This window comes from Kazachstania africana, chromosome 1, assembly GCF_000304475.1.
Source record: "Kazachstania africana CBS 2517 chromosome 1, complete genome".
Lineage (NCBI taxonomy): Eukaryota > Fungi > Ascomycota > Saccharomycetes > Saccharomycetales > Saccharomycetaceae > Kazachstania > Kazachstania africana.
In genome coordinates, this window is record NC_018940.1 from 1,369,529 (window position 1) to 1,392,035 (window position 22,507).

Consider the following 22,507-nt stretch of genomic DNA (forward strand, 5'->3'; position numbering starts at 1 on the left):
TCTTAACGATGTTATCACATCAATACATTTTGATAAACTAGATGCCGGATATTATCAAAAAATTTCAGAGATTGTTTTAACAGACATGCACGAAATGTTTATATCCAAACAGGATACAATAAGGCCAAACTTTAGACGATCATGGACGAATATCGAATAAATGAGAAAGATGACAAGAGTCAACAACGTTCTCCCTTTAGAGGTGGGAAAAGAAATAGAGCCACGGGTGAGAAATTGGACTTTTTAAAGCAACAATTCAAATCGAATCCAAGTCCATCAGTGCAACAAAGAAGAGAGATTGCCAAGCTGATAGATTTGCCAGAGAAGACTGTTACTATCTGGTTTCAGAACAGAAGAGCCAAACTGAAAAAAAGATTGAGGGAAAGCGATTCTGTGATAAGTTCACAGAGTGATAATGACTCCGACAGTGATGGTTCCAGTACTGAAAATGTAGACTGGGCTTTCGATAAGATTCCATTGGATTTAAATAACGACTATTACCTAATCGACTGTTCCTCACTTGCAGTGGGCTCATGGAGTAGAAATAAAGTGGGTACCATCCCTGATCAGAATACTCATCTCATTAGAAGTTTAAGAAATCTTTCACCTTTTTCAGTGAGTAACATAATGAAAGGTTCCACTGACTTATTAGTACTTATCTCAAAGAAAAACTTCGAAATTAATTATTTCTTCACTACTTATTCAGCGACGAATAACCAACAGATGCTGTTTAGAATATTCTTTCCTATTGACTCCATCGTCTCCTGTTCCCTTACTCTAGAAAACATCGATAATATCGTAAACGATGCCGATGGTGATGATGATAGCCTAGCAAATTTACAACTGACTTTACAGAAGCCTCCAACATTTGCAGTTTTCTTTGTTGACGAGAATGCATCTAATCAATGGTACTTATGTGATGATTTCTCTGAGAGCAAGCAAGTAAGCAACGCTACTCTACTTAACGGTTCAAGAGTACCACAAGTACTAAATGGGTTGCAGAGTTCTCTGAAATTCATGAATTCCTTTATTTTGGACCAAAAATCCTTGAATTCATCATTAGCCAATATTGCCGATAATTTCATAGAACCAACAAATAACGAAAACTTACAGTATCTAAATGATCCTAGTTTTGCGTCAGTCATTTTACAAAATAATGAAACTAATTTCGAGCTCAATTCTTTGCTGGAACATGTGACTCACAATCAAAACGACGCATTGTTCACAGATACATGGTTAGCGGACAATAATAACACTAATCCTATCCTGGATTTTAATGATATACCGGATTTTTTCAAAAATCCAGATCATATATAAGTATATATAAATGCATAATTGAATATAATTACATCGTCATGAGTTGTTTAATTTCACTTCTTCTATTATTCACAAAAAGATCAAACAAATTCTTATAATTGGTACTTGCATTTGAAAGTTTCAACATGCTCTTATAGCAGTGTGATGCCTGCTCAAATTTTTGCAATCTATAAGAACAATCAAAATAACCAAAGAAACATTCTATATCAAAACTTTCCATACCAATTTTAAACCAATCCATTGCCCTTTCAAAATTTTCAAAATATCTCATTTCCAAATACCCAATCTCCTTAAACGATTCCTTGAAACCCTCAGAGCAGCAGCTCTCCAGAAGAATCTTAGATTTCAATGGATCATATTTGATATAGATTTGGGACAAATAAAAAATTGATCGAACACACTGGGCCTTAGGAACCATTTTGATGACTTTCAAAAATATGCGCTCTGCAAGTTCAAAATCTCCATCATGGAAGCTAATTATGCCAAGATTTTCCGCTGCATTGCCCAACACTTCGTTATCAAAGATTCGATCCTTATAGTTCTCGACAAATTTGGAATACCATCTCTTTGCCTCATCAAATTCTTGTGTCTTGTAGAAATAGATATCGCCAACAAGTTTAAAACTGAGCAAATGGCCATGCTTTACTAATTGCAGGAGTAAATCCTTCGATTTTGTCTTGTTATCCGTCGATTCATTATCTTCCTTTATAATATCATAACAAAGCTTGGCAATTCCGTCGTTACAACCGTTCAGTGAAGATAGGAAAAGCAGATCCTTTCGAAGTTTTGCCAATTCCATTGGTTCATACCTGTTTCTATCTTTCACTTTCCTTAGGACCTCGCTCATCATATAGTAAACATCCCCAGATACTTTCCTTGACGGTCTTCGTCCTAAGAAGACATCTTCATAAAGTGGCAGTAGATACTTTGACGTCAATGGCGTATCTAACTGGAATAAAATCTTGTTTATAACTCTCTTGGAGGGAAATATATACTTGAATGTCATTACTTGATCCATTACTTATACTATAGGGATCTATATAAAACTATTTTTTAAGAAAATTCTTCATATCCTCAGGATTTGATGGTGGCGGTAATTCAGTGAAATATACGCTTTGTAAACACTGTGAAGAGTCCCAACGCTTGTGTGGATTCATTGTCAACATGCCGTTCATTAGATCTAATGCGCTTTCTGGTGCAGCAATGAATCTTTTCCTGAATTCGTCCTTTGAGGGAGGGGGATATATTTGTAGTTTGTTGTAACTGGGAAAGCTCGAGACTTCCGGCCAATCTTTATCTGTTGGCGTTCCAAGGGCTCTGAAAGTGACTTCCATTTGACTTACATCGTCTTGTCCCGGTAAATATGGTATTCTGAGCATTAACTCCGCAAATATAATACCAATCGACCAGATATCAATCGCATAAGTATAGTGCTGAGCACCAAATAATAGTTCTGGAGCACGGTACCATCTGGTCACCACATTACTTGTCAGTGTTTCCCTAGGTCCTGGCATTATTCTCGCGAGACCAAAATCTGCAATCTTGATCATACCATCCGGTGATAATAGTAAATTATTTGGCTTCAAATCTCTGTGCAGTACAAAATTTCGATGTATGTGATGAATCCCTCTCAATGTCATTAACATCCATGCCTTAATGTCTCCAGGCGTGAATAGAATATTTCTATCTTTGATAATAACTTCCAAATCACTTGGTAAAAACTCCAACACTAGATTCAAATTATCGTATGCCATGAATATATCTATCAGGGAAATAACATTTGGATGATTTAGTTCTTGTAGGTATTTCACTTCTCTTATAGCAGACATGTCCAAACCATCTTTAAATTCAGATGTTTTGATTTCTTTTATAGCGATCTGTCTATTAGTACTACGTTGTGTTCCTACGTAAACAACAGCGTATGTACCCTCACCTACCTTCTTTTCTTTACTATACTCCATGCTAGCTTAGTCTTACTGACCATGTACTGTGAATACTTTCCTTTAATGTCTTTGGATTCATTGATACTTTTCAAAATACTGACAAGATAAAATATTCCGCAACTCATCGACAATTAAAAGTTCAAGAACTATATAGAAGGATCTACAAAGACAAATGATAGGGATATAACCTTTGAATTGAATATGGAAAAGACAACACATTCAAACAAGAAAGATAAAATATTATGGCACTCAAAGTCTCGCATTCAAATAGCCCAGATTGAAAGGTTTATCATAAAATATAGCGGCGAATTGCCGGTATGGTTAAAAGTCAAAAATGTCTCCAAATTTAAGTTTAGAGCAGGATATTTGGGAGGACCCTTCAATGTATACTGTGACGTAGTTACAAAGAAATATAAACAGTCCGAAAAAGTGGAAGATACTTCTGATATACCGCAGTTTAAATCCATTATTCAACCACAAGATAAATTTATTATACAATTAAGCCAAGGGGGCACATCGGATTCTTTTCTTTGGATTGTTAATGTAATGAGTGAGATGCTATTCAATACAGATAGTCATGTCTCTTTTGAAGTGTCGTTAGGTACTTGTAAGAGCATTTTAAAGAACAAATATTTACATCATACGAATATCGAAAATTCAGAGCCTAATCTTTCCGTTGAAATCTTGAATACACAAGATATTTGGGGCCTTCATAAATCGACTAACAATACTGATACACATCTTGTCGTCTTAACGCATGGTTTGCATTCAAATGTGACTGCTGATATGTCATATCTGATGGAACAGATTTATCAACACTGCAGTAAAGATGATAATATAGTCGTAGAAGGCTTTAATGGTAACGTTTGCCAAACGGAAAAGGGCGTTAAGTATCTGGGGTACCGCCTGGCAGAACATATTGTCACAAATTTATACACTGATTCCATAACTAAAATATCCTTTATAGGGCATTCACTCGGTGGCTTAATTCAAACATTCGCAATGGAATATATCTTTACAAAGTATCCATGGTTTTTTGAGAAAGTCCAACCGATCAATTTTATCACTTTGGCCGCACCTTTACTGGGACTCCATACCGTTAATAATCCTGCATACGTGAAATATGCCTTGTCAAAAGGACTTGTTGGTAAGACAGGTAAAGATCTGAGCTTGCATAAAGATACATTGAATGATAACCAATCTTTATTATATTTGATGTCTGGTGCACCGCTTCCCAAGATATTACTCAAATTCCAAAGAAGGACCTTATATGCTAATGCAATTAATGATGGAATTGTACCACTCTACACGTCCTCATTACTATTCCTTGACTACGATGATATTCTTGAAAAACTAAAATCTAGAAAGGAACGATTGCCAAGTGCCTCTATCATAAACTCTGTAACCTCAATTCTAGTACCAGCCTCACCAAAAGAAACGTTTTTATCTGATCCTGAATTAAGAGAGGACTCAATTATTCATGATAGGGTGTATAGCGAAGATCATATTGACGCAATTGTAGAACGATATTCCGACACGGTTCTTAAGTCATTCTACAGTTCCAGTAAGCCAAATTTACAGGAGGTAATAGCGCGTAGATGGCATCATAATGGGATATCTTGGAGAAAAGTTATAGTGGCCACCAGCGGTGACGCACATAATAACATCATGGTGAGAAGAAAATTTACAAATGCATATGGATGGCCTGTCATTGATCACCTGATACAAAACCATTTCAAAGACAACGACGAATCTATATTACCTTCTATTTCATTATCAGATAAACAACTGGGTGAAGTCGACTTTGTCGAACCAAATAAGCTCTTTAGCTGGATTACTAGAATCGAAGACCCGAAAATTTACAAAGAGGGAATGCTGACGGTAGCGAGCGGTATATTCCAGAGAACGATGACCCCTAAGAAACTAGAGTCTAAGGAAGTGTGAGTGAGAAGTCTCCTTTCCATGCTTCCGATGCACCTCATCGAATGGCTATGATCGCTCATGTATTCAATTTTATCATAACCCGGACGGAGCGCGGCGTTATCAAGCAATACTATGGATGCTTTTTCTACTTAAAAAACCAAAGGGAAAGTTTTAAAGACCTCCTCCCCACAGGCAATAAACGAACAAATATTCATACACATATAAGAAGACATCTATATACTCTAATGCATTCTACAGCAGGAAATAAGAAACCTATTCAAATCGACGAATTCAAGGCCGCTATCAAGGAAACTCCACTTGAGGAGATTGCAGTGATAAGAAATGAGATCGAGAATTCCATGAGCCATTTGAAGAACTCAAATGCGAGATTAGGAGCATATATTGATAAATTGAAGGGAACATACGAGAAAACACACATTCATGAAGAACTAGGTATCGATGACGATGAACTAGATTCAATTGATGCCAATGATTTACAACTCTTTTCTGATTCCTACAGAGAAAATGACTTAGTTATGGACAACTACCGCCAGAGGATCGACATATTGAATGAAGAATATACTTATAGGACCACGGGAAAAAGTGATACTCCATCATCAGATATAAAAGGGCCTGCTTCTATTTATCTATAGTCATGTCTTTCATGACATAACTGCATTAAGAAAATAATGAAATAATAACGAAAGGTAAACCACTACTATTTTTTTAGTATATATAACTTTACATAATATTTTTACATGTGCTGAATTGTATAGGAGTGTACAATAACTGCTGTAGCCGTCTGAATATTCATTGATCTAATCACACCGAATTGCTGAATTTCTAAGCAAAGATCAAGCTCACTTAATAGATGTCCAGGAATACCGAATGCCTCAGTTCCTAACAAAATTAAAGACTTTTTAGGAAACTTGTAATTTGTGTCCAGTTTGATAGACTTATCAGTTTGTTCCAATCCGATTAAAGTGTACCCTTCCCTTTTCTTGGATTTCATAAAATCAATAATTTTGTCCACTGGAACTTCCTCTATTGGCATCCACTTGTCGGCTGTAACAGCAACATTCTTGAATTGTGGATGATTCTTGACCTTTATATCCTGTACAGTCAACAAACCAACACCAAGAACGTCACATAATCTACAAATACCACCCAAATTTGGTGGCTTATCAACTAACGAAGAAATGACAATCAAATCTGAGCGTTTAACGACATCATTAGTCTTGTTATTATCAAGATCCATCACCGTTTCCCATGCACCACTTTTGGTTTGTAGAGGTGATGTATTGCTAGTATCAGTGAATGTATTTAATGATGGCTTCTCCTTAGATCCTGAATTTCTCTTGTCCAACCATAGAGAAGTTTCATCACGGCCAATTTCAATTTGGTCTCCTAATAAATTTGAGTGCTTCAAGAACATCTTTTGAGAAATGTACTGAATGTCATGGTCTGTTACCTTTTTGATAACACCACCAAATATGCCTGTCAAAGTGAGGTCGTCAAATATATCCCATACGTTGGCATCACCAGCCCTATATTGGCCAATAATTTGCGTTTGCTTTGCATTATTATATAGATTTTCAACAATGGCTTTTACAGTACGATCTTCTACCCTTTCATTGAAAATTGGCCAGAAGGATAGTATCAGCGAGTTTGAGAAATGCCTGATTAACGGTTTATTCGACGTAGCATTTGCTACCAAGAAAGAGACGTATTTTTCGAACAGACCTTCAAAACTGGAATTATTCATTTTGCTTAGCGTTGTCAGCGTCATGAACAGGATCCTTTCCGCAGAAACAGCCAAAATCGGTTTGCTATGATCATTTAACAATTTAAATAAATAGTCCGTGTTTTTACTAACTCCCAAGGCTTCATATTCTGAAACTAAACGATAGGATATGAACCATTCCTTATAAACTCTTACCAAAGGAGACGCTTCGTTTTCAGTACTTTTTAAAATATCATCAGAAATGGTTTCATCTAGGCTCTTGTCATCACAGAGGCAAAGAGAAAGCATCAACAACTGCCATAAGAATAGTCTCTGCGTTTCTTCTGGACCATCAATCCTCTTTTTCGAATATAAGGCATTTGTATCGAGAATAATAGAACTTATTATTTTTCTTCTGAAGCTGTTGGAAGTGTGGAGTAATAAAGAGATTATTTGGAATTTTGAAATTACTTCATCATCACCATATACCTCATAGTAAACAGAAGATAAAGATGGCCCTACATTTATTCTTGAATCGTAAAGTTTACCGATAACAGGTTTTAGTTTGAAAATGTTAATAGCTGTCTGTTGGGCGACAAAAATATTAATAATGATGCTTACTATCCAGTCATCGAGATGATTATCACTTGCAGGACAATGAAATTCCCTGACAAACTGACAGACTTTCTTACTTAAAAGTGGCAGCAAGCCTCTTCTAGAAAAAGAGAAATCGCAGATCTCCATACCCACCTCATACAGTGACTCTTTTAAATTGTCCCCAGCGATATGTAAAAGCTTTGAGTCAAAGATTGCTGCAATGAGTCTTAAGTGTAGGTTTTTTTCTTTCAACACTAGCCTCTCTCTACTAATTATTTCCCATATCTTCAGTAATAATTTTGCAGATTTTTCGACATAATTTTGAGAAAGCTTAAAGGTAAAAATTTTGATGTAAAACTCAGCGATTGCCATATTAGTATTGTAATAGGAATTGTAATTCAGAACAATGCTTGTCAAAATGTCAAGTAATTTTTCAAGAACATCTTCAGTCGAGGTCTCGTCGATGATCGATGTAATCGCGTTAAAATATGCCCCGTAAAGGATATCTTTCGTTCTGAAACTCATATTATCAGATGCGTTGATGCACTCCACTAATGAGGGATATATATTTAGCATTTGTTCTAATGTGACATAGGTACCACCAACTATCCTGCAGATTCCTGTAAAAAACATAAATTTGGAGTTTGAGAAATTCTTTAATAATGAGCCATATAAGCCATCAAAATCAGCAGACTCCAGCTTTTCTTTGTCAATGATAGGAAGTATCTTTTCCATTCGAAGATATTTATCATCAGAATAATCGTTGCTGATCAATTCACTCATAAACTCCCAAGCTAAAGATTCTATCTTGTCGCTATTTTCAAAATCACAACCGGAAGCAATTAATTCTATAATGTATTCCTTATAAATATCCTCACTTGATAATTCAAGTTCGAACAGCAGATATACGATAACATCATTTACAGGCTCTTTCTTGAGCAAGGCCTCATAAGTGCCTTTTGAATCGAATTTATCCAAAGCAATCTTTTTGAAGGACGGTATCAAAGGTCTTATGAATTTGTAGGTTTTGCAACATCTCAAATGAACCAATATAGTTCCAATCCAGTCATTAACAGATATGGTAGAGCTTGTATACAACAGCATTTTCAAATAAATTGTTTGAATGGAAATCTGGAAAATCTCTTCTTCACTCTCAAATTCAAACAGTTTCCTGATCAAAAGTAGATGATTTAGTTCAATCAAAGAGCTCTCATTTTCCTGCAAAAATTGTAAGATGCCAAATGCGACGTAAATTCTGGCAGGTTCAAAAGAGGGACCTTGGTCAACTAGTACATTCAAAACACATTCCAAAGTCGATAATTTTGAATTTAAAGCAGCGTGATTCAAAAGGTTATAAACAAAACCTGAAAGCTTATCCCCATAAGGACAATTCAAGTCCTCAGTAGTAGTGAAATTATATGCCAACAATGTAGAAGGCAAGAAAGTTGTTCTCAATAGTGACATATTCGCTGAAAGTGTCTTTTGGAATGGATCTTCGAAGAGCAAAGAAGCAAAGTATTTTCTTACACTTTCCATTGAAGATTGTAAGCCAGTAGAAAGTAAAATTAGGTTCCAATCCGGATGAATGAATCGATCTTCAAATAAAGAACAAATATCGCTTTTAGCAGCTTCGATCTGGTTCAATGACGTATCTAAAGCAATCATTTCATATAATGTAGTGTATTTTTTCCATGATTCCAAAATGTCACCTTTTTGGGTGGTACTCCAGTTGAATAAGTCTATATTCGTCGATGTTATTTCACTACCTGAAATTCTTTGAACTGAAAGTTTTAAAATTGAAAGAGCTAATTTTCTATATTCATGAACCTTATGATTCAAAGCGGTATTAATATTTTCCCAGTATTGAGCTGTCATCATGAACTGAGACTGATTAGGCGATAATTCGTTTTTAGCTAAGAATCTAAGAAGAAAAGTTAATGCGTTACGTTCTTTCCAGTCTTGGAATTTAGCCTCCAAAAACATGTATTTTATAGACTCCCAAGTTAGTTCATCAGTGTCAGTATGCAATAGGCAAGTGCCATAAATCTGTTGAACCCTCCACCTCATCAATTTGGATGTCGTAGAAGCAATGGACTCAATGTTGGAGTTTAGGAAAAGTATTAGGACATGATCCCATTCCCAGTGATTGACAGCGGGTGAAACTTCACTCAAATAGACACATTCCAAAACATTCAGCAATAATTCAATTTCTAGATCGTCACCAGAGTCTTCATTTGAGGTTGTTTCATCGACTTTAATTAAACGAATGACAACATTTGTATAGAAGTCCTCACTGAATAGTCTTTTAGTATTTTGGTGCACGTAACACAAAAAATTCGTATTAATCCAGTTATTAAACTGTTCCCATAGTTCAGGGATTTTTGAAATTAGTTCAAAATATGTCTGGAGCTCTTTTGAATTTTGAAATACTTGAATATAATCTCTCTCAGCGGTATAATTTTCCCTAAAACTTTCGAGAACTGAAGCTAATTTCTTTTGAAATTTATCAAATATCCTATCAACAATGCTAGTACAGTCCGATAGACTTAATGATGCTGACTGTACAAGTTCTAACACTTCATCGAACTGATTTTGCTCTACCAGTTCTGCCAAAAGGCCAACCACTTTCTCTCGAGATGCAAATCTAAGAATTAGCAGATTGGTAGACATGTCATGTAGCGTTCTACTAGAAATGCCGACTGAATATGGATTCCGATAAAACAAGCTTAGATGGAGCCAGTTCTTCCACATATAATCTCGAAGCTCATCGCAACATTCAAAATTTTTCAAATTCGATATTATGGAAAATTTCACAGGGAGGGTAACGGCGAAGAACAAATAGTGGCGAAAATTTGTGAGATTATCTATCAAGTAAAAATTAAGGAAACGGAATTGTCTTACAAGATAGCAAAGCGGTTAATAGTACAGTTTCGAGTCTATTATAAAAGAGACATTCTGAGTTTGCGGTTTTCAAGATGTCTAGTGAAAACTTACAGACGATTGAAGCACGATTGGACCAATGTACTAGTGAAACAGTCACTACCAATGACATGGAAGAGAAGGAAGAGGCTGATTTGGTAAGCTCTGGACTTGGAAACATTCCAGACATCGACGAACAATTGCATACTGAAAAGGAACAGAGTTTGGTACATACGGCAATTATTGAAAAGGATAATCCTTTCTTTGAGCAAAATCAAAGGAGGGAAGAATCTATGTCGAAAAGTACTCCTGTGAAAATAAGTAATGTGAAGAAACCAGTGAACCCTAATAATACTTATAACAGTGAGGCAGATGATCTATTACACAATAGAAAATCTGCAGATTCGACACTACCTTCTTTGTCTGCTAATAGTAATTCAAAGGAGAATAGCGTTACCAGTTTGCATCAAATTCCTTCTTCTAATTTGAACGACAGCACTATGAATGAAGGAAGTAAGAGGGTTCAAATTAAAGAGACCAATAAAGTTTCTGAAGGGCAGGGAAGGAATTATATTGCATACACCATCCAGTTTGGGGACAATACGGTAAAAAGACGGTATAGTGACTTTGAATTATTGAGAAACATACTGTTAAAATTGTTTCCGATGACCTTAATACCTCCAATTCCAGAGAAACAAAGTATAAAAAATTATGGAAAGGCTATTACTGGTTCAAATTCCTCCACCTATCTTTTGCCCTCTGAAGATGTTGGTCCAGTGGATTTGTCACTTTCTGTTATAAATGGATCTGTAAGTAACAGGAACGAAAAACTTATACGACATAGAATTAGAATGCTCACACAGTTTCTCAACAAGCTTTTACAAAATAAAGAGATTGGGAAGACCTCAATAATTAATGATTTTTTAGATCCGAATAACCCTCACTGGTCCGATTTTATCAATAGTTCAGCTACTTTTTCATCGTTACCCAAGAATCGTTTGCAGTGCAACCCATTAAATCCAACTAGTACAACTAGAATACATGCATCATTACCTATACCTTCCTCATCGATATTACTTTCATCGAAGGAAAATATTGATGCAAATAAGAGGCAGAATGAGGAAAATTTCAATAGTGCAAGCACCACAAAGGATTCTTTCCAGGCAATTGAACAGGATTATAAGAAATATGAGTTTCTTTTAGACAATGGTGTTTATAAATATAATAGACGTATAACGAGAAATTTCCATGACTTAAAATACGACATGAAAGATCTGAATGATGCTTTGGCCCAATTTGTCAATAAAAAGGGCCAGGAAACAGATTTAGTGGAGCAACTTTCGTATCTGAGTAATACATACGACGAGTCTGCAATTTTATTGGAGAAAATGGTAAGTAGACTTTATTATAACATTAATGAACCACTCGATGAGTTAACTAGAATGGCGGGGTCTGCAAGAGAGCTACTTAAATTTCGCAAGCTCAAATACATCCAAAACGAGAATATTAAAAAGACATTAAGCAGTAAGACTACACAGTTATCAAAGATTGAACAACAAAACCATGACTTCAAAAAAATCGATAGAGTAATCGATCAGGAGATGAGTAAAAGCCATAAAATCTCATTAGAAAGACCTCCCGAAGACTACAAATCAAGCACGTATAGCGGTAAACTTTTTAATAAATTCAACAAACTAGCTGCTATGGTCAAAGAAACCGTTAATTATCAAGATATTGACCCAAGAGTAACATCAGAGAATTTACAAAAGGATATCAAAGTTTTAACTGATACGCTCAACGTTACAGAAGCAGATTTGGTCACAATTTCGGATGTGATTGCGAATGATCAATTGCCGAATTTTTCTGAGGAAAGAGAAAGAGAAATTATTGACATTTTAAAGCACTATTCGAAGTACATGAAAGACTATGACAAAAAAAAATCTGGAAATTTGGAGAGAGCTTAAAAAGCACCAGAATGAATAAGCAATGGGTTATATAATGTCTATACGAGCCGTTAACGTATAATTTAATATATTCGTTTGAGAATCATATGGCAGTCACTTCATCCATACTGCTTATTTTTTTTAGTAGCCACAAATAAGGCCATCCTAATTGACGTCTAAAAATGGGAACAATGTTTGTATAGTATGGAGTCTTAAGAGTACTCATTTTTGTATCATCTGAAACTGTATCGACAATGTTTTTTGCCAGTGTTGTAGCGTTGATGTCCGGCGCCAGGATTTTTGACGGTGTGTAAACGTCAGCAAACATATTTGTACTAAGTTTCCCTGGACAAACTAGCAATGTTTGTATTGAGCTATCATTCGGGAATGACGCTCTAATTATTTCAGTGACTGAATTATGCAAGGAAATCAATCCAGCTTTGGAAGCCCCATATGTAGTTAACCTTGCAGGTGTCACAGTTCCAAGTATTGATGCAATATTGATAATATAACCATGTCTATTCAATATCATATCGGGTACAAATGTCTGCATTATGTAATAAGCGCCGATATAATTCACCTTGATAACTCGTTCGATTTCATCATACGACGAATTTTTTAAGCTTTTGATCTTTGTTATACCAGCATTATTAACCAACACTGAAATGTGGCCAAATTTTTCTTTGACATCATTGTGAATTCTTTTTATTGCATTTAAGTTTGTTATATCACATTTATAGAATTCAATTTTATCTTCACTAAATGGTATCTTTGGGGGTGATACATCAATCACAATGATTTTCATGATGTTCTTGTGTACAAGCTGTGTTACAATCTCCAAGCCTAATCCATCAGAACCTCCTGTTACTAGTACTATACTATTTTCATTGAAAGCTCTTCTGCTAATTGACATTGTGGCTCTGCCATAGAAAGAAAGATATTCATTTGTATATTTTGTAACAGTTCTTCTCAGCTCAGACGCTGGGCATTGAAAGACGTTGGGTGAAATGCAGTTCATGGCTTAAAATGCTATTCTGTGCCATTTGTCCCATTGCTATTTGGCATTGTGTCACTAAATTCAGTTATATATTGGCAACACACATATTGAATGTCACAGAAAATACAAGATAATAATTTCAATAAAAGAGCAAAGAAAGTGTGTATTCAATAGTTAGAATGAAGCAGGTACGACACTTGGTTAAAGACACTTCAAAGGTTTCTTAGAGGAACACAAATTGTATGCATTCTATCTCCACGCTTTTGGAATAGGCTAGAAAAGCAAAATAGAAAAGTCAATTAATAACGGTAAATTTGCACTACATTTAGACATAGCTTGTCTCCTAGGACTCGTCTACAGACACCGAGTTGCGCTAGGTGCTTCTACTAGAGTATGCGAATAGGTATTACCTTTTTTAATACTATTTATATATCTATAATATTTGTCATTCTCTTTCCATGCAATACATGTCACAGATGGAGATATGCCTCTCTTTCTTTATAAAGCTGATGCACAGACAGCACAGATAACGAATGACAGTATCATATCACTTTACGGCTTGCTTCAGAAGAATGTTCCGTATCATAGCCCATTGGGTTTATTGCACACTTTGGTGATGCTCCTGGTACAAGCAGTAACACGAGATACTTTGCAAAATTCTCTCAAAGTGTCTCGTTACATTAATTCTAGGACTGAAGAGGCCTTTTTGCTTATCTCAACTAAACTTGCAATGCAAACAAAAAAGAATGCGCAAGCCCGGAATCGAACCGGGGGCCCAACGATGGCAACGTTGGATTTTACCACTAAACCACTTGCGCTATTTGAGGTTGGTAAATAATTTCTATATGACCCATATTTTCCAACTTTCAACTTTCTATCTTCAGCATTTCCCATTAAGCTTCCTCGTTGAACTGCACCCTTCGTTTTTCACTTTTTATGGTTTCGAAAACGAAATTGGACAAGAAAATATGGATTCATTTGTTTGGAGCGTTAAAGGAAGAAAAATTATCATTATTGCGGATGTCTCTGGTGTAATGCTTGTGTTTCTCAAGATATGTGAGACATAAATTGCTGTAGGGAATTCTCTGAACTGAGACGTCTGAAGAGAAAAAGACGGTTGAAAGGTGGTACTGCTTTTAAAGCGCATGGTATAATACGAAATTGCGACACATAGGCCAAAATTGGAGCACTTTTCGCCACGATTCTTCAATTGATAAGAGCAGCAATATGCATGTTAGCGAGTTTTGCAATTGAAAGAGGAACTGTGACAAGGCTTACTTGGATACTTGTTATAATTGTTCTTAGTAAAGAAGAAAAAAAATACTAAAAAAAATGAAAGAGTCCTTGAAAATTTGGTCAGATTTGGTGGGGATACCAAAAACAATGACGACAGCACCTGAGTTTATAAGAGTCAAGAGAAGGAGGGATGAGGATTCAGTCCAAGCACTGTGTATGTACGCTACCTAAATTTATGATCGAGAGAGGCCTTTAACTAACTTTCAATAAAGTATAATAGTAATCGATGAGGAAGTGAAATCAAAAAAAGCCAAGTTTGTTTTCAAACTTACGAAAACTGTATATCAGCAATCTTATGAAAAGGAAGAAGAAAGCTACACTCCTCTTTTGAAGCTTTCGAACGATAATTCTGGCAATAAACATTTTGTCCTAGAACAACATGCCAAGAAAAGGAAACGTAGAGATTCAAATGAGCAAACCAATAGCCTTAATGAAGAAGAACTACCCCCAGAGATTACTGCAATGGTAAGCGAGTATTTGAAAATAAATAACGAATCCAGTGATACAGTTCAGAGGAAAAAACCAAGTAAAAAGCACTATTCCAGCCAAGTAGCAAATTTACCAAGTTTAGATTACGTTTATGATATTTATCATCTTGAAAAGATATCCGATAATGAACCTTTCAACAACACAGCCAATGTTGGATTTGTCAAAATACTAAATAAAGATATTGATCTTCTGCCTGATGAAAGTGATGAAGAAAATGATGACTTTCTTTCCGACGAAGAGGATTCAAATGATGAAAATTACTATCAAAATGACTATCCGGAAGATGAGGACGATGATAGATCAATTCTTTTTGGAAGCGAAGGTGAAGAGATTGCATCAGAAAATGGTGAGGTAAGTCCGTGGCCAAAACTACCTGAAGAGACACCAGAAGAGATTAATACTTATCAAGAATTATTTGAAAAATTTGAACAAAGCCAAGATATTCTACAGTCCTTAAATTCAGCGCATGTTATTGATTTAGATATGATGAAAGAATCCTATAATGATGAGGACGAAGACCGAGACGAGTTGGTAGAAAGTGGTGATTATGACACCAACGAAAATACCGACGTTTATGAACGAAATGATTTTTTCCCGACAGATGAAGATGATCCTTTAGCACAGCATAGGGATAGAATTTTTGCACAACTGAAAAAGATGATTGACAAGGAATAAGTTTCACTCTACAGTCCAATGTTTGCTCATTCCTTTATTGTATGTCGTTACGTACAATTATATAGCATTCTTATTCAACTAGTGTAGCCGTGTATGCAACGAGTTGTAAATATTCCTTCAACTTGCCACTGGACTGGAATAAAAGATAAATTTTGTCAGTTTCATTTGCAACTAGGTTTGTAAATGACAGTGCTTCGTTGATAAATGTTGGAATATTCAGTAGGTTTGCAGCCTCCACTAAGCCTTTATGTAATTCGATAATCAAATATGGAGTATACAAGGATCTAATTTCAAAGAGCACAGTATGGTCCAGATTATTAATATCATCTGTTAGTTCTACCAAGAAACTTTTTATCAATTCTACTGTATTCTTGGAGTACTCTTGAAATTTTTCTATTAGTGAGGGAATATTTGATTCTGAGTTCAAAAGTTTTATGGATTTTTGCCATTCTTCATAGTGCTTGAACCCAGAAATCAAAGCCTGGTATTGTTTAATTTCTTTTACTTTTGTATCATCATTATCATTGTGTTCGTCGTCATCCATTGAAATATTTTCAATTTTATAATTTTGGAGTATTTCCTCAATATTATTGTGATCCATGAAATATTCTAATGACTTTATTTTACCATTGATTAGTAATCTCCTGGCAAAAGCTACGATAGCCTCAACAGAATCATCATAAAGTTTTCCTTCAATCAACCATTCTACAGAAAAAATTAAGTGCCTATCTGTCAAGCTTATGTCCTGTGTAATAGATATATTTTCACTTGGGGTATAATTGGCTTCCGTTTCGACGAAAACCCGTTGCGTAGTCCTCTTTAAAATGTTTGACACTGGTAAATTCAAAAAACTCATTAATTTTAATTGTTTTTGCCTTATGTGTGGATCTTCCAGGGTACATAATATGAATGAATAAGCTTCCAAAGAATCTGACTCATTTAAGAAACAAACGTAAACTGGAATAAGATCATATAACTTTTGAAGTTTTAAAATACTGATGTATGCAGTTATTAATTTGACTTTATCATCATTGGAGACAATCCCAGGAGTGATTATATCTAGTATAATACTCAAATGTGTAACAATTCTTAGCAAGTATGGCTCATCTAGTAAATCATTACTAGTTTCAATGCCTTTCACAATATCTAGCAACATTTCCACAGAAGAATGGAGTACAGACGATAATGTGTTTAAAATAACGGCGCCTATTAAAACTCTGATAGGATGTTCACTTTCTTTTTGGTGCTTAGATGAGACTAAGTTTAATACATTTTCCATGCTCATTGCAGTATCAGGAAGTGGATAAATAAGTTCAGATTGCTCGATTTTGCTATTTTGTAACATATAATTTTCAATATTGATCTGTAGAATTTGATTCAAGTTTAGTAATAGTTCAGAATCCCAATCAGTTTCTTTCAAAATTTCATCACTAGGCATTGTACCAGATAAATAGTTGTAGATCGCACGTTCATAAGGATCGAGATTTGGGGATTGTGAGAGATTGTAAACTGTTCTTCTCCAAAGAGCATGCTTTTTAACACCTTGTTGTACTTCAAATTCTTCTGCAAATTGAGTGTCAATTTTTGGATTTAAATATTCTTGCATGCCACAAAATATCATACACAGCGTAATATTGTCGGAGCTTTTACATTCGCTAAAGGCCGCCTCGAATTGACCCGCCAATAATAGATTATAAATGTGCTTATAAAAAATATGATCTTCCTCTTTATCCTTGACATCAATTTGATTATGGACATTTCTTAAAGGTGCATCTAAATCTGCACTTTTTAGTACTCCTGTAAGTACAGAATTGGACCATTTAGATGTCGGTAGATTTTTTGGCTTCTCCTCTAGTGTAATGTTTTCTTGCAACCACACCATAATTATCCATATCTGATATAGTTGCTTATCCTTGTGCAATAAATCCTTTTCAAAGGCTGCGCTTGAGTTGTAACCATTTATAACAGAGCTTTCTAGATCTAAGGTGTCTTCAGATGTTCTAAAACTCAATAATAATTCCAACAAATGCCAGAATTTGGCCTCTAACTCCCAATCATTAGAAGACTTCAAGTCGTAGTCATTTTTACTTAGACACTGCAGAGCTTTATTCCCTGTAAATGAACGAAATTCCCTTATCAAATCCAGTGGGTCCGGCTTGTCTTTGCTATTTATTGAATCTACGATATAATCTTTTAAGACATTGGAAAACTTGAAGTAATGTTGCAAATTGTCTTCACTTTGAGGATCCACTTCCATATTGATCTAGGTGTCCTCAATTGAACTTAATTGGCGATGTTTTGGTTTAGAGTATGATGAACGCTACTCTTTTGTTTTAAAGCTTAAAATTTCAATAATAATAACAAATAAAATTTTCATCGTAAATTATGATTTTACAATAGCGTATTACTATTTGTACAAGAAATGTACCAAGATGACATTTCTGATGATGAGTATCACGATGCTAGCGTTAATTTACATAACGTGTATAGTTTTATATGCTAATGTGTTTCTTTTTATATACAAAGCCATTCAGCAAATGGACACCAGCCTGCTCCAGAGTCTGCAACTACGAGGCCTGTCCAAACACCTTTTTCGGTGATGGTGACATCCAGACTTGACGCTCCATATGGGAAGCTGGGATCAGTCTTTCGTAGTTCGTGCACCTTACCTGACGGTGACTTTATTGCTATGCGCTGGCTCTTATTTTGCGTTTTGGATGATCTGTTATACATTACACCATCAAACGGGCTGGATGTAATTTCAAAGGTGTACTCATTGCCTTCAAATAAGTATTTACTTTGGGGTTCTTTAATGTAGAGTTCTATTTTTTGAACGTTTTCTGATGGTACGCGAGTAACAAATTCATAGTTCATGGTTGTACCTTTATGTTCTAGTGGGATTAACATCGACACCGGATGCACGTTCGCAAGTGTTGTTTGTGTTCCCCTTAAACCAGAGTGAACGTACAATGAACCTTTTGAAGCACCAGGCGGTAGGACAGCCTTAATCAATGCTACCCTACGAGTGGAGTCAACTTTATGCTTTTTGATTTGTGTCAGCGTCAATTCCATTTTATTATATTGAGAATTGTTTTGATTCTCAGTTGGAACCACCACAGACGCAAACACCTCAATGTCATTAGGCAACTCTAATGAACACTCGAAAATTTCACTATCTTCTAAATAGGAGAGTGCAGTGCTATAATTATGCAACTTTAAATCATTTCTGAAAAAAGATGGGAAAACTAGTGGTAAATATAATGCAGATAATTGATCAATGCTTGGTATGATATGCTGCTCAAATTCTCTTGGTGGAATGTGCGTATATATAAATTTTAATGGTTCTACCAGAAAGTAACTGCTGTCTGCCCGCTTTCTCTTTACGTTACTTACAAATTCGTGTATTGGATTTGTTGTATTACCTAGGATGACATCAATAAATCTCCACTCATTTTTGACAAGTACTCTTAACCAACAGTGATTATATTTGAAGTCATAGTTGTTGGCAAAAGGGGTCTTTAGAAATCCAATGACAATTTCACAGGTTATACCGATCGAATTTGCCAATTTTTTGAATAACCAGGTCAATTCGTATGGTGTGCAATAATCCTGAAATAAAACTTTGTTCAGGTTTCTTGGTTCTCGAGAGAAATTTGACGAACCATGATCATCAATCAATCTGAACATCTCAGTACAAAAAATATAAATACCTCTTAATTTTTCAATACTGGTACCATACCTATTTGAGAAAGTAGCTTGTGCCCAAGAATCCAGTCCCAAACCATTTTCCTTTCTACAACGCTTCCGTGTCATGTCATCAATGTATTCAACGTTCAATTCAGATAATTCTATGTCAACCTTTGGTGGTCCGGAATGTTGGCCTTCATTGGTATTTAAACCGTTATAAATGGAGTCTTGTGGATGTAAAACGATATCTCTATTTTCTTCTAGTACTCTCATATATCTGGGATGCTTTTCAAATTTTGTTAGGGTTCTTGACCTATTTAGGTGTGACTTTACAGTCAGCCAATCTTTAGCGTCGTTATGAGTTTTAGAAATCTGTAAATTATCCAGTTCCGGTAACTTTGGGAGCTCCTCGGTTTCGTAGGACGTTGGGGCTGGGGACTTGTATGATTTTGGCATTATTTTTCTTAATAAACCTCCCATTTTTCCATTCATGGAGGAGATATTCGTCTGTGACTTTGTATGCATTGAATTGTTTTGTGATCTTTCCAATGAATCAGCAAATGATTGCGCACACTTGTGTCTGGCAAAACTACCTGCACTAGTTGCACTGAAATCACTCATCAATGCAAAACTATTTTCACTGTCAGTGAGGGAATTATCCAAGTATTTTGAATTTGAAAATATTGCAGACGAATTGGAATTTGTATTTGAGGAAGGTGTGGATCTAGGCATGTAACCATCATAAAACATTTGATTGTGTTTATAGAAGTTGTAGTCATCCCTAGAACCATTGTAATTGGAGGAGACAGCAAGGTCATTTGATGAAAAAGATTTTACAGGATGATTATGCCTAGTTCTTGTGGCGGCGGCGGATGTAGTGGGCAGTGGCGGTAAGGATGGAACAATACCATCGTCTAAAGAACGTCTTGGTTTACTGGATTCTCTTGCAGTAACATTCCATCTATATGATTCCATCTTCATACGGGTCATTTTCTCCACTGAGTGTCGCTGGTAGTCATTGAATTTCTCATTTCTAATATTTGATGTAGATTTGGAGGAAGAAATATTTGCATGCGGGCGTTCAGGTTTAGACTTTAACATGGATCTGTTTGGTATTGGCGGAAGACCCATCTTAGAGGAAGGCTCGATGTTTGTATCCATTGAACTTGCTGTTCTTCTTAAGGTTTCTTCCATTACAGTGACGAAATTGTTGGGAAAATAGCCGGTACATTTCCTATTCCTCAGAAGTTTACCAAAGTACCAGTCACCTGTAACTCTGGTAACTTCCATAATGTCACCTTCTAGAAAACCTAAGTCACTCTTGCTTTCCCCAGACCAAGCGTATTTTGCCTTGACATTGAACGGAGGTTTGACTGTACTAGCTGAAACCATAATAATCAGTGAAAAACGCTATTTAATGCAATTGGTGCACTTTGGTACGTAGCAATTAGGTAAGACCAATTGTTAAAACATAGAACTTCTATAAATATACATCAGGTTCGAATATCAAAAATGTCAATAGTCAGATCAATTTCACCAAATTTCTCGAAGAGTGCCACCTCGTCCGTGAAGGAAAAGACCGCAACAATGCGCCGAATCTCTGGCGACCCTCCATTCTTGTACAGTTTCTACACTGTGAAAAAAAAATTTGGAAGGAATAGAAACCAGCCATTTGGAAATTTTGACGTGATTGAACTGGTCCTGGGGGCCCCAGGGAAGAAGTATATGTATAGTGAAGTAATAGCGAGGATGGCTGCGTAGAAATTGGTTGCAGGGTTTTGCTAAATTTGTACAAACCTACTAGAGCTTGCCGTTGTTACACTTATGGTTTGACCGTGCCTCAGTCCTGCGCTTGAGAGAGGTTGATATGATTTCTTTAATCTTGATAAGACATGAAAATGATATATAGTAACGATGATAAATGTAGACCCCATTCCATCGCTTTTCTGATCAATCGATGGGTAGCACCGGGAGTATGTAATTTATTATTTAAGGACATAATGCAGCCGAGTTTTCAGTGTAATAATAAAACACAAAATCGCTGAAAATAGATTGGAATGCCTCAAAATAAGAGCAGATCTTCCTCGCATTTGGTTGGTGGCTTTTTTGGTGGACTAACCTCTGCAGTGGCCCTTCAACCGTTTGATCTGGTGAAAACAAGAGTGCAACAGGAGCACGTGAATGGTATAAGAGCTGTTTTCAAAGAGTTTTCTTCCGTTAAGGATCTTTGGCGAGGTACCATACCATCTGCATTACGTACATCAGTGGGTAGTGCTCTGTATCTATCATGTCTTAACACGATGCGGATGTACGTGAGTAATCAGAAACAGACAGTACATGTTGGGAAGAGTAGTAAATTACCTGAACTTCATATGACAGAGAATTTGGTCACTGGGGCTATTGCCAGGGGTGTTGTGGGTTACATAACCATGCCAATTACAGTCATTAAAGTACGATATGAATCGACATTGTATAACTACAAGAGTCTGATTGGCGCAACGAAAGATATTTTCGCTACGAATGGTATAAATGGGTTTTTCAAAGGATATGGAACAACATGTATAAGAGATGCTCCTTATTCAGGTATATATGTCTTACTCTATGAGAAGTTTAAGTTATTCATCCCGCAGAACATTCTTCCCAATAGCCTGAAGCACTATAAAAAGGATTTGCAGTATACAAGCTCTACTTCTACAATAATCAATACCATGAGTGCGTTTACAGCCGCATGCGTTGCTACTACAATAACGGCACCATTTGATACAATTAAGACAAGAATGCAGCTAAATCCGCAACGATTCACAAATTTTTTCGCGAGTCTTTCAATAATGATCAAAAACGAAAGTTTATTAAACCTATTTGACGGACTAAGCTTGCGATTAACTAGGAAAGCGTTTAGTGCTGGTATTGCATGGAGTATATATGAAGAGATAATTAAAAAATTTATATAGGAAAAATTTATTTATTCGTCGCTGCCTTGTGACATGTGACATAATGG

General features: G+C 35.9%; 12 protein-coding genes and 1 non-coding gene across 13 annotated transcripts; 6 read left to right on the forward strand and 7 right to left on the reverse strand.

Annotated features, from left to right (window-relative positions):
• Positions 1–141: 141 nt before the first annotated feature.
• PHO2 (Pho2p) lies at positions 142–1,317 on the forward strand (the record flags this gene model as incomplete). The annotated part of the gene is made up of 1 exon (XM_003955198.1): positions 142–1,317. One exon carries the CDS (start codon positions 142–144, stop codon positions 1,315–1,317), a length of 1,176 nt encoding a protein of 391 aa, XP_003955247.1.
• Positions 1,318–1,345: 28 nt separating this feature from the next.
• Positions 1,346–2,335, reverse strand: MSS2 (Mss2p; the record flags this gene model as incomplete). Its single annotated transcript, XM_003955199.1, has 1 exon — positions 1,346–2,335. The coding sequence occupies one exon, from the start codon at positions 2,333–2,335 to the stop codon at positions 1,346–1,348; it is 990 nt and encodes a 329-aa protein (XP_003955248.1).
• A 28-nt stretch (positions 2,336–2,363) lies between these two features.
• Positions 2,364–3,278, reverse strand: KIN28 (TFIIH complex serine/threonine-protein kinase subunit KIN28; the record flags this gene model as incomplete). The annotated part of the gene is made up of 1 exon (XM_003955200.1): positions 2,364–3,278. The coding sequence occupies one exon, from the start codon at positions 3,276–3,278 to the stop codon at positions 2,364–2,366; it is 915 nt and encodes a 304-aa protein (XP_003955249.1).
• Positions 3,279–3,461: 183 nt separating this feature from the next.
• Positions 3,462–5,204, forward strand: KAFR0A06800 (putative lipase; the record flags this gene model as incomplete). The annotated part of the gene is made up of 1 exon (XM_003955201.1): positions 3,462–5,204. One exon carries the CDS (start codon positions 3,462–3,464, stop codon positions 5,202–5,204), a length of 1,743 nt encoding a protein of 580 aa, XP_003955250.1.
• A 224-nt stretch (positions 5,205–5,428) lies between these two features.
• On the forward strand, positions 5,429–5,836 carry TMA17 (Tma17p; the record flags this gene model as incomplete). Its single annotated transcript, XM_003955202.1, has 1 exon — positions 5,429–5,836. One exon carries the CDS (start codon positions 5,429–5,431, stop codon positions 5,834–5,836), a length of 408 nt encoding a protein of 135 aa, XP_003955251.1.
• Positions 5,837–5,937: 101 nt separating this feature from the next.
• Positions 5,938–10,173, reverse strand: TRM3 (tRNA (guanosine(18)-2'-O)-methyltransferase; the record flags this gene model as incomplete). Its single annotated transcript, XM_003955203.1, has 1 exon — positions 5,938–10,173. The coding sequence occupies one exon, from the start codon at positions 10,171–10,173 to the stop codon at positions 5,938–5,940; it is 4,236 nt and encodes a 1,411-aa protein (XP_003955252.1).
• Positions 10,174–10,478: 305 nt separating this feature from the next.
• On the forward strand, positions 10,479–12,386 carry ATG20 (Atg20p; the record flags this gene model as incomplete). Its single annotated transcript, XM_003955204.1, has 1 exon — positions 10,479–12,386. One exon carries the CDS (start codon positions 10,479–10,481, stop codon positions 12,384–12,386), a length of 1,908 nt encoding a protein of 635 aa, XP_003955253.1.
• An 82-nt stretch (positions 12,387–12,468) lies between these two features.
• KAFR0A06840 (short-chain dehydrogenase/reductase) lies at positions 12,469–13,383 on the reverse strand (the record flags this gene model as incomplete). Its single annotated transcript, XM_003955205.1, has 1 exon — positions 12,469–13,383. The coding sequence occupies one exon, from the start codon at positions 13,381–13,383 to the stop codon at positions 12,469–12,471; it is 915 nt and encodes a 304-aa protein (XP_003955254.1).
• Positions 13,384–14,109: 726 nt separating this feature from the next.
• Positions 14,110–14,180, reverse strand: KAFR0Atrna3G. Its single transcript has one exon. It is a non-coding gene; the product is annotated as a tRNA-Gly (tRNA).
• A 565-nt stretch (positions 14,181–14,745) lies between these two features.
• Positions 14,746–15,822, forward strand: IWR1 (Iwr1p; the record flags this gene model as incomplete). Its single annotated transcript, XM_003955206.1, has 2 exons — positions 14,746–14,812; positions 14,879–15,822. 2 exons carry the CDS (start codon positions 14,746–14,748, stop codon positions 15,820–15,822), a joined length of 1,011 nt encoding a protein of 336 aa, XP_003955255.1.
• A 70-nt stretch (positions 15,823–15,892) lies between these two features.
• On the reverse strand, positions 15,893–18,079 carry NUP84 (Nup84p; the record flags this gene model as incomplete). Its single annotated transcript, XM_003955207.1, has 1 exon — positions 15,893–18,079. One exon carries the CDS (start codon positions 18,077–18,079, stop codon positions 15,893–15,895), a length of 2,187 nt encoding a protein of 728 aa, XP_003955256.1.
• A 257-nt stretch (positions 18,080–18,336) lies between these two features.
• CYK3 (Cyk3p) lies at positions 18,337–20,901 on the reverse strand (the record flags this gene model as incomplete). The annotated part of the gene is made up of 1 exon (XM_003955208.1): positions 18,337–20,901. One exon carries the CDS (start codon positions 20,899–20,901, stop codon positions 18,337–18,339), a length of 2,565 nt encoding a protein of 854 aa, XP_003955257.1.
• Positions 20,902–21,566: 665 nt separating this feature from the next.
• HEM25 (Hem25p) lies at positions 21,567–22,460 on the forward strand (the record flags this gene model as incomplete). Its single annotated transcript, XM_003955209.1, has 1 exon — positions 21,567–22,460. One exon carries the CDS (start codon positions 21,567–21,569, stop codon positions 22,458–22,460), a length of 894 nt encoding a protein of 297 aa, XP_003955258.1.
• Between the last annotated feature and the right edge of the window lie 47 nt (positions 22,461–22,507).